Source organism: Eubalaena glacialis, chromosome 11, assembly GCF_028564815.1.
Source record: "Eubalaena glacialis isolate mEubGla1 chromosome 11, mEubGla1.1.hap2.+ XY, whole genome shotgun sequence".
NCBI lineage: Eukaryota > Metazoa > Chordata > Mammalia > Artiodactyla > Balaenidae > Eubalaena > Eubalaena glacialis.
The window spans coordinates 105,046,039-105,057,154 of NC_083726.1; the positions used below are offsets into that span (position 1 = coordinate 105,046,039).

The 11,116-nt window shown below is 43.8% G+C and overlaps 2 protein-coding genes across 2 annotated transcripts; one reads left to right on the forward strand and one right to left on the reverse strand.

The window, feature by feature from the left end:
* Window positions 1–1,192: 1,192 nt before the first annotated feature.
* Window positions 1,193–1,863, reverse strand: LOC133100282 (histone H2A.J). Its single transcript, XM_061204148.1, has one exon. The coding sequence runs from the start codon at window positions 1,739–1,741 to the stop codon at window positions 1,352–1,354; it is 390 nt and encodes a 129-aa protein (XP_061060131.1). The 5' UTR covers window positions 1,742–1,863; the 3' UTR covers window positions 1,193–1,351.
* Window positions 1,864–4,083: 2,220 nt separating this feature from the next.
* On the forward strand, window positions 4,084–4,395 carry LOC133100653 (histone H4). Its single transcript, XM_061204998.1, is given in 1 exon segment — window positions 4,084–4,395. A coding segment is annotated over 1 exon segment (312 nt).
* The last annotated feature ends 6,721 nt before the right edge of the window (window positions 4,396–11,116 follow it).

The following is an 11,116-nucleotide window of genomic DNA, read 5'->3' on the forward strand; positions in this document are numbered from 1 at the left end:
TAAATACTGGGGAAGAAATAAAGATAGTCCATGTGAGAAAACGGGCCAACTACAATACTACCAAGGATGAAGACATACTCTTTTTTTTTTTTTTTTTTTTCCCAAGAAGACTTCAACTCTGACTCAAAGGAAAGATGAATCCGAAGACGTGAAATCTAAACGGGGATCTTTTTTTGTGGACCATGAGGGCCAGGATCAAGCTTGTAGAGAAGGGTCAATTAAGGACAGAATAGGATTGCTAGTGTGTAACTTTCAAATTCCTGATCTGAAATGTGTTTCTCCCTGCATTTATATCATTTGTCCTTGCCTTTTCTCACATCTCACATATTTATTAAAGCATTCCTGTGCCATTAAGCAACACAACCCCAATAGGCATTGTTGGAATGAGGTCATTACTTCAGGCCAGTGGTAGAACATAAGGGACAAGAGGGTGATTTGTTGTTATAAAGCAAAATCAAACCAATTACATTTCCACAGGAATCTAATATGGTGGAGATAAGACCATTATGAAGCTAGAAACTTGAGAAAATCATTTTTAAAGCTCATAAACATATGTAACTCATGACTAAAGGTGCTGCACTGTTCTGCAACATGAGTGTCAGGGGAACAAACTTCCAACCTCGTGACTCATGCTTCCGTACTACATATATTCCTGGATGTTTCCTTCATTTTAAAGAAATGTGAACATAAGCGTGTACATAAAAATATCTGATACCGAAAACACAACAGCTGTCAGGCCAAGAAAAATCTGTTGACACTGTGTCGTCAGAGCCACACTTCCAAGACGGCAAGTTATTTTACCTTTTGAAAAGTATGGCCGGAGAGACAACTTCCTGCCCAAGACCAGTTCGAAGCCACCGTCTCCCTCCTAGAACAGGTTCCTGAACTGCCCAAACAGGGCAGGGGAGCAAAGGCCCTGGGAAGGGAACGTAAAAATAATTCCCCCAGCCACATTCGCACCCACTCTGTCTCTCCTCCGCCTTCAGGCGAGGAGGGAGAGTTCCCAACTCTGCCCACCTCCAGGCCAGTGGGTCCCTTCTGGTCTCCCTTATCCACCTTGAGGGTGACCTGCGGACCAAAGCAGCCCAGAAAGTGGCTCAAGCCGACCCACCAGTACCTCCTCCAAAGGCCTCCCGGTTGCCCCCTGGGTCACCCGTCAGGCCCCCGCGGTTACACAGTTCTCTGGACCAGACAACTTTCACCGACTTTATTGGCCCCCGACCCTCGCCGCCCATCTCCCCACTAGATCGCGCCGGCCCTCCATAACATCAACCGTATTCAAAAACACTGCGGGGTGGCTATGGAAAGAGCCTTTGCTGGGGAAGCCAGCTCTCCTATGGCGGCGTCAGGGTCACTTGCTCTTCGCCTTCTGACTCTCCGTCTTCTTGGGCAGCAGCACGGCCTGGATGTTGGGTAGGACGCCGCCCTGGGCGATGGTCACTTTCCCCAGCAGCTTGTTTAGCTCCTCGTCATTGCGGATGGCGAGTTGCAGGTGGCGAGGGATTATCCTGGTCTTCTTGTTGTCCCGCGCGGCGTTGCCAGCCAACTCCAGGATCTCCGCCGTCAGGTACTCCAACACCGCTGCCAGGTACACCGGCGCCCCGGCTCCCACTCGCTCTGCGTAGTTACCTTTGCGCAGCAGTCGGTGCACTCGGCCCACGGGGAACTGCAGGCCCGCGCGAGAGGACCGGGACTTGGCCTTTGCCCGCACTTTGGCGCCCTGCTTTCCGCGACCAGACATGTTTGTCTCTCGCCTAAACCTCCAGCTAGTTGAAACAAACCACAGCGGTCCAGTTCCTAGAATGGGAAAGCGACGTACCACATCTGAACTACCTCCACCAACACTTTGCTGACGCTAGGCAGCGCCTTCCCATTGGGCGAGGCAACAACCTCGGCTCTGGTGACCAATGGCAGGCAGGCTCTTCTCCCAATTAGAGCGCTGGCAGAAGGACCGCCTTCTCCACCTTGCTCCAATCAAAAGAAAAACTGCTAACTCTCATTTACATAACCTCCCATATGAATACCCTGGGCCCGACTGCTCAGCCTTTAGGGGTTCCGTTGAACTTACTGGATCTTGCGGTTTCTACGTCCTCGCTCACTCCCAGGAAAATAACGTCTTAAGAGTTAAGTAACCGGGCTTTCCTAGTGGCGCTAGTGGTGTAGTGGTTGAGAATCCGCCTGCCAATGCAGGAGACACAGGTTCTAGCTCTGGTCGGGGAAGATCCCACATGCCACAGAGCAACTAAACCCGTGTGCTACAACTACGGAGCCTGTGCTCTAGAGCCTGCAAGCCACAACTACTGAGCCCGCATGCCACAACTACTGAAGCCCGTGCTCTTAGAGCCCATGCTCCGCAATAAAAGAAGCCACTGCAATGAGAAGCCCGCTCACGGCAACAAAGAGTAGCCCCTGCCCACCACAACTAGATAAAAGCCTGCACGCAGCAACGAAGACCCAATGCAGCCAAAAATAAATTAATTTTTAAAAAAGTTAAAAAAAATTAAGAAACCATGGTAAGAAACAGAAAAATCCAGATGGAGAGCTACTCCGTCTAAAGTACAAGGCCTGAAGCAAGAAATGCCTCTAGCACTTGAGGTCGCAGGGTATGCCCCCAATTTTTGACAGATTATTATTACTATTATTATGGACACTTTTTATTCTTGTAAACAAGAGAGATCTCTAACTTGAAAATGTTCTAACCTTGATTTCTTAGTAAATATTTAAAAGCCAACCTATTTTACCATTACAAGAATCCTGACTCTTCAAGACTTTTCTTCTTTGAGTCAAGGATTAAAATCATGTGGTACAATTTGACTATTTAGGATTTTTTTTTTTTCAGCCATCCAGACAGTGTTCTGAGGGCTCTTTTAATTCTTCTTTAACAACAATAACAGTAACTTTTTTGTGCTATGGAGATGGGTAAGGATAGGTAAATAATAAGCATTTAGGTATATATAAATATTTACCATAAAGCTTTCCTGCTGGAAAGGCTTATTCGTCAGGACTAGGGACAGGGAGCACAATTTACTAAACTATTCGTCCTCAAGGTGTTAAGTACCTGGGAAAGAGTTATGAATCATCCTCTAAATACTGCTGCCTTTTATCGCAGTAAACCCTTTTGGGAAGACAGACAGTTCTATCTCCTAGAGGGGCGACACTACTCAAAAGTTTCGTTTTTGCTCAGGGATTCTCTTAAGAAAAGAATGGAGAGCCTCCTAATTGGAGATTTGCAGTATAAATTACTATTTAAAGTCACGATCATGGCATCCATTATTTTACAAGAACTTTGAATTTTTAAGTGAGAACCTCGGGTTTTAATGAAATAAGAATATTACAGTATTTTAACTAAATAATCACAGAAATAGTTATTTGATTGAAAAGCAAAAAACGCGCTTCGGCTGGAGGCGGCGGAGGCAGTAAAGTCTGCCAACTGTGCAGAAGAATCTTCAAGGGAAGAGTCTGGGGGGGTTGGGGGGAAATGGGTAAGGTTAGACTTTTTGAAAGGATTTTAGTTCTTTCTCCACGGGGCCCCCAAAAGAGAAAAAAAGAACCATTAAAAGATTTTCTCTACCCCAACGAGTGACTTTAAAAGATCCACAGGTGTAAAGCAACTGCTTTTAAATTTAACATGTAGTAAAGCATTCCTGGTTCCTATTGATTTTCACATTAGTCTGAGAATGGTATTATAAGAGTAAGCATTCCGTTTGAAAAGTATAAAATTAGAATTCCCGCGCGCCCGAGGGGGGGGGGGCGAACATGGTGGAGGAAAGAGAGAAGGGAAACCCAGCGCGCATTGGATCTGGCCTACCGTTTTTTAAGCGTTGAGAAAAGGCAAAATAAATTTTATCGAGTCTTTCCTCAATTTCATGGCAAAAATAAGAAAAACTTTCCCAAATAAGCAAACAAGAAATTTTACAGGGAGGGAATTAAAAAAAAAAAAGAAAGAAATCTCCTGGAGCCTATAGCTCCGCCCACTTTCTTGAGGTTTTCAAACAGGTCCGCTAGAAGGAACTATAAGCCCAGATTCACAGCCCACAGAACTACCAGCAAGTTGCTTTTTGGTTTTAGCCGTGTTGTGGTGAAATGTCCGGCCGAGGTAAAGGTGGCAAAGGGCTGGGTAAGGGAGGCGCTAAGCGCCACCGGAAGGTCTTACGGGACAACATCCAGGGTATTACGAAGCCCGCCATTCGCCGTCTGGCTCGCCGTGGTGGTGTGAAGCGCATCTCTGGCCTCATCTATGAGGAGACCCGGGGGGTGCTCAAAGTGTTCCTGGAGAACGTGATCCGTGATGCGGTGACTTAGACGGAGCACGCCAAGCGCAAGACGGTCACGGCCATGGATGTGGTGTATGCGCTGAAACGCCAGGGCCGCACCCTCTACGGCTTCGGCGGCTGAGGTGTGCCTGCGGCTTATCTCCAGATCCCAAAAGGCCCTTTTTAGGGCCCTCAAAACGTCAAGAAAAGAGTTGGTAGTGCTTAAACTGCTGTGTGAATGTGCAGATAGGTGTTTCAAATGAAGCGTTTAGGTTGCAGCTGCTCCAGCGGGTGAATTGGGGTTAGGCTTGAGGCTTGGGGAGGTGAGAGCAGCAGAGCTCGAGCGGGGAACCCAGCGTCCGCGCTTAGAACGTAGCCTGGGAAATGCGGTGCAGGGCAGTAGTGACCTTGCTCTCTTCAGAGCCGGACTGCCGACTTTGGATTCCTTTTGGGGAAAGAAGGCATCGCTACCTTACGAAACCCACGTCTTGGAAGTGGTAGACGCTTCTTAGCGGGGGAGGCCTCGGGCCCTGAGCATATATAGAATGGCTTGTATGCAAATAGAGTGAGCCGGCTATCCTCCTCCGATTGGATAAGAGGCGTTAGAGGGGGCGGTTCTCGCTGGTGCGACCCGCCCCGTCTCTGAGACCGCGATGTCGCGGCGTCCAATAGGAAAGCTCGAGGTGCAGGCCTAGTGTGGCGCGCCGGAGTCTGCCGGGTGTGAATGTTTTATGTTTTCACTGACTTTGTGAGTAAGGGGTAACCCAGCTCAGGCGCTGAATGCAGGGTGGCCGCGTGTGGGCGAAGTCCAAGGCTGGGCCTGAGCCCTCGGCCCCTGCGCTACCCGTGGGTCAGCTGCACAAAGATAGACGCGCCGAACAGGTGAGCGTCCCGACCGCGGAGTACGCGGCGGCGGTGCTCGAACCCCTAGCGGTGGGAATCCAGGAGTTAGCCGGCAGCGTGGGCGGGGCGCAGGGCAGCGTCCTGCCCAGCATCCATGCGCTGCTGTTGCTCGGGAGAGAGGGTAGTGTGGCCCGGTAGCAGCCGGGAGATAAACCCTCACTTCCTAGTAAAAGTCGTTTTCCGAATCGCGGGCGGGGCTGAGGAGAGGAGAGAGGAGGCGAGTTGGGTTCTAAGGGGTTCCGTGAAAAGGGTGTGGCGAGACAGCTGTGTAGTCGTGGAGTCCTACCCAGTGATCCCTCCCGGGAGAGCATGGAGCGGTCCGTTTGCGGGCGCTTTCCTGGGTCGCCGGCGGAGCTGGAGACGGGGCCCCACCTGCATGCCGCAGGCAGGGGCGGCCAGCGGGGCGAGGCGGGAACCGAAGTCATTCAAAGGCCTCGCTCGACTCCTGGCTCTGTCACTCCTAACTAACCTGTTTATATGAGGGAAATGGGGAAGGGGCTTAAGGCCCCCAAATGCGGTGTGATCCCATGCACCTTAACTGATCTCCCCCAGCTCCGGCTTGTCTAGACATCGTGAAATCACTTAGCTTCCTAGAGGTGGTTGCCTGGATTGGCTTTGGGGTAATTTCCCAAATTTCCCAGCCTTGACAGCGATGTATGTGTATCTCATTTTAAGCGATATATCAATATATCTCATATGTACTCTAGCCAGGGAAGCATTTCTTGTATTCCCTCAGCAGAGGCTGGCATCATATCATTTATTGAATATCAGACACTTCGGGACAAGTTGTATTCCATGATTGCATTTGATTCCCCAGCAAATTTACGAATTATTCATTATTAATTACCATTTTACAGATGAGGAAACTGATACGCGGTGGGGGGCAGAACTGAGCCAGGATTTGAACCCAGCCCTGTTGGATCCTGCACCCTTTGACCTTAACCTTTATGTGCTACTGACTCTGCCAGGGAGGCTCCTGTCCCTATTTGCTGACATTTCACTTCTAAGTGCTTTCTTCTACTCCATACTCAAGTGTATCCATGGGGCTGGTATTAATTAAATATTTAGGGCAGTGAGACAGTCCCATAAGTTCAACTTTCTTTAATTCAAGTGAAAAAACCCCTGAGTTACTTAAAAAGAAGCAGCAGGGTCTGGCGCACTTCTGTGCCGTTGTATTTGTTGAGTGAGCGAATGAGTGAATTTGAGTAGATAGGTAATGGACCTATTAAATCCCCAATTTAGTGTGAATCAGATTATTGAGGATGAAGGTGGGACTGCAGTGGAGCATGAAAATAAGTATTCATATGATAATTTAAAATATTTATTCTTTAAGTATTTAAGTTATTTGGAATTAATTTTTTGTTTATATTTTTGATGGTGGCCTCAATTTTTTTGAACCTGTCTAGTAGAACTTTATTTTCCCTTGTAGCACAGCTTTTTTGTTTTTGTTCATGTTTTATGTACTTTATAAAATATGACCAAATTATTTGAACACGAGAAATTTTTTGTTTTTGTCTGTGAGTATGAGTCCCATGGTAGTATCCAGTCCTGAAGTAATCATTTTCCAAACCAAAACTGGGTCACATGGTTTGAGAATGCAAGGTATCTGAAATTAGAACTGACTGAGATTTTCTGAAGTTGACTAATAAAATGCCTTCCTACACGTTTGTTAAAGAACTTAATTTAAAGCTGTTCTATAAGGCTTTTCTTACAATGTGAATGAAATGCTGTTGAAATTAGATCCTGTAGCAAAGTCATCTCTTCTGAATTTGAACATTTAATGCCTCTTTTGTCCCAAGAACTGTTAACTTTTGAAGATTCAGAGATAAATAAGCCATCAAGAAGCTTCTATTTTCCAAGTAAAGAGCGAGGGAGGGGGAAGACATCTATGTGGTACACATGTGGTTTGCTATAATGGAGTGGCATGAATGAAATGCTCTTGGTGTACAGAACAAATTTTATCAGGCCTAAGGGTGTCTTCAAAGATCTGGTAACATTTGTTCTGAGCTGAAGGCCCTTTGGGGAAGGAGAAGGCCACAGCAAGTTTGGGGAACAAACAGCATGAACAAATGCCAGAGTAATTTCTAGGCATGATGTATTTGGGAAACCTTCTAATGTTGGATATTTAATTTGTCCTGTTGCCTGAGAATAATGTGATGGACCAGGGAAACAGTTGGATGTAAATTGAAACCAAGTCCAAACAAGCCAATAGAAAAATGAGCGAAAGACAGTGGAAAAACATGGCCAATAAGCATAGAAAGAGATGTTCAGTTTGATGAGTTGTCAGGGAATTGCAAATCAAGACCACAGTGAAATGCAATTTTTCATTCACTAGATTGGTAAAAAATTTTTAAATGACAATAGTAAGTGTTGCACAGAATTTCTTGTAACACTAGTAGGAGTATAAAGTGATTCAACTATTTTTGAGACAAAACTTTGTCATTGTCTTGTGAACTTGAATATAGATTCACATTTATGCTGAACCAGCAGTTCCACTCCTGGATATTTACCCGAGGGAAATGATAGCACTTACGTACATGGTGCATGTTCACTAAAGTTCTTGGTAGAGCTCTTCACAGTAGCAAAAACAAACCAGCTGCACATGGACAAGAGACTGGATGAATAAATTACGGTGTGATATAATTTGGCAGTCAGAATGAACTGATAAACACAGTCAATTCATGGTGGTCTACAACACATGAAGACTTGTGTCTTTATTTATTTGGCAAATATATATTCTAAACTAATATATGGTTGAAGATCACCTGTGGGAGTCCTGAGGAACTAACTGAGCATTGCTGCCTTCCACAGAAAATTAACATTTTCTTCTCCTTTGGGCTGGATGCTGCTATCAACCTGTGACCATTTTAGCACCCTGTGGGTGTCCCAGCTTGTTGAAGAGGCTCATATTCTACTTCGCCTCCTTACAGATTTATTCTCCATTGCAACCCTAGAGTGGATGCTTGCTTACCTCTCACCTTCAGTTGTTATTTCACTGTCCTTTTATTTTTTGTTCTTTGATTTTCCTTATTTTCTTCTGGCCATAATAATGCAGCGTTTGTGCTAGAAGGTTCATTCAGATTCTGTAGATTGCCAAACTGCTGTAAGTGGATTTCACTAACTACAGCATTTGAATTTATGTGTTTTCCCTGACTAGTCTGTGAACTCCTTGAAAGCAAGAATCTGATTCATATGTGTGCCCCTAGAACCTCTGACCTAGAATTTGGAATACTCATAGGCACTTATTAATGTTTTGGGAAAATTATCTATTTGATAATATGTTAACATATCTTACTAAAATGAGTTGTTCCATATATTTTCATTTTCTGAAAAGATTTTATACCATGACGATTATCTGTCCCTTAAATTTATTAGTAAACCATTTGCCTTGACCTGCCCTGGAGGTTATGTTTTGGTTATCTTTTCAGATTCTTTGACCACTTTTATTGGTCAGCAAAGTGGCCTGACAGGTGGAGAGAAGGGCTACCTTAAATATCATATGTGGAATATTAAAAACTAATAAACAAAAATTGTAGTTGATGTTTACCTTTATGTAATTCTTTAATAACTGGCATTAAACATTATGACAATGATTATATTCTGATAATAAGAAATAAGTTTGCTTATTATCAAATCCAAAATTCTACCTAAATATTTTTGTGCTTACATACATGAATACCTACATATTTTGTGTTCTAAGGTTATCTTTCACAAAACTCTTTTCCTTGAGCTCGCTCAAATAATAATGTCCCAAAATCCGAACAACTGCTTTACTATCTTGAAGATTATAATCGTGCATAACAATAAGTACTTGGTGTCTAATACTTTCTTATGGGATATATGAAATTTGATTAAAAGCAAGCTATCTTAGAGAGGGATTTTATATTAATCTTGCAATTTGCTAAACCTTTGAATTAGGCATTCTAGATATATAAAAAAGAGATACTTTTATATTTTCAATTAAATACCTGCAATTCTGCATCATTTTTACTCATCTTCATTGTCATAATCATTGCTGCTAAACTCTTGGGTTTTTGTTTTTTTGTTTTGTTTTGTTATTTATTTTATTTATGTATTTTTGGCTGCGTTGGGTCTTCGTTGCTGCGTACGGGCTTTCTCTAGTTGCGGCGAGCGGGGGCTACTCTTCGTTGTGGTGCGTGGGCTTCTCATTGCGGTGGCTTCTCTTGTTGCGGAGCACGGGCTCTAGGCTCCCAGGCTTCAGTAGTTGTGGCACGTGGGCTCAGTAGTTGTGGCTCACGGGCTTAGTTGCTCTGCAGCATGTGGGATCTTCCCAGACCAGGGCTCGAACCCGTGTCCCCTGCATTGGCAGGCAGATTCTCAACCACTGCGCCACCAGGGAAGCCCTAAACTCTTGTTTATTCACTGAAGAATAAGATAAAGAAACTGGAGGAAGGTGCTGCCTGAGTTCAGCCTTTTTAGGAAATAATTTTCCTATAATTTTGTTTCTCTGCAACTTATAGTGGTTTTATATTTTTAACTTAATCTGACAGTTAGCTTTTAATAGAATTCAGTCCCTTCACATTTAAACAACTATAAACATGATTCTTTCTTTCCATCTTTATGTTTTTCTATTGCTGTTCCTTTTTGCTATTTCTACTGGTTTTATCACGACACTGTGGCAGACATCACTGGTGACTGATCCATTATCCATTCTCCCGTTTGTTCTTAATACCAGAACCTAAATTTTTTGGGGAGTGATAATGCACTCAGGAGAAAAACTGTATTTCCAAGGCCCCTGTGGTGAGAGGAGGGCCGTATGGCTGGTGGAAGCTGTGGGTGGAGCTTCTGGGAAACCTGACTAAGAAGGAGGGTAACTCAGATGAGAGATCCTTTGTAGCTCCCTTTTCCTCCTCTTTTTCTACTTGGAGTGCGGGAGTAATCATGGCTGGGTAGCACTTAGGAGATGGCATTGAAAAAGGAAGTCGAATATTCAGGATATTGGAACAAAAAAATTAAAGGAGCCTGGACAGTGATGACCTCGTGAAGCCACTGTTGTCAGCCTTGAGTGGTCTACTTTCAGGGGCATGAGGGAAAAAATAAACTTGTATCGTCGATAAGACCCTGTTATTTCAGGTTTCTATTACTAATCGCCCCAAAGTAATACCAAACTGGCAGAATGTATGTTCCCCTTTCTTCTTTGTTAATTTAGAAGTAATACTGTATTTTTTTATTACTGGTTACATTCTCTTTTTTTTTTTTTTACATTCTCTTTTGACATGCAGAGTTAAACCATATTTCTTTACCCTTTTTATAAAATACCAGCTTTTGCACATCCAGCCCCTTCACTGTTCTCCCTGCCTCAGAAAGTGGAGATTTCAGAATATATGTACTTCCTCGCCTTCTACCTTTACTCTCAGGTTAACACCTTTTTAATAGTTTTATTTTCTTCTTTATATCCCCTGTCAACTGCAAAGATTTGTTGAGATGATTTAGCACTTTAATTCTAGACTGTTATGATTTCTCTTGCAGAGTGCCTTTTTTTTTTTTCAAGAATCATTATTTAGCATTTATATTACAAATTCCCAATCACTGTATCATTATCTACTCAGACTTAATTACACATACATTGCAGGAATCATAGCTCACTACTATTTGTTCTCTTCTTCATCTTCCCTGATTTTGAAGTCTCTGTTCTGATTTCTTTTTCTTTTTTCTTTTTTACTTTTGGCTGAGCCATGCAGCATGCAGGATCTTCCCCAATCAGGGATTGAACCCATGCCTCCTGCAGTGGAAGCATGGAGTCCTAACCACTGGACTGCCAGGGAAGTCCCCTGATTTATTTTTCAATTGAGTAGTCCCTTTTGAAGAATTTTCCTTAGGTGAGGTATGTGGGTAATAGAGTCTATGAAATTTTGCAGCTCTAGGAATATCTTTCCTTCACCCTGACTGGTAAATGTTATCTTAATGATATATAGACCCTTAAGTTGTAGCTCTTTTTT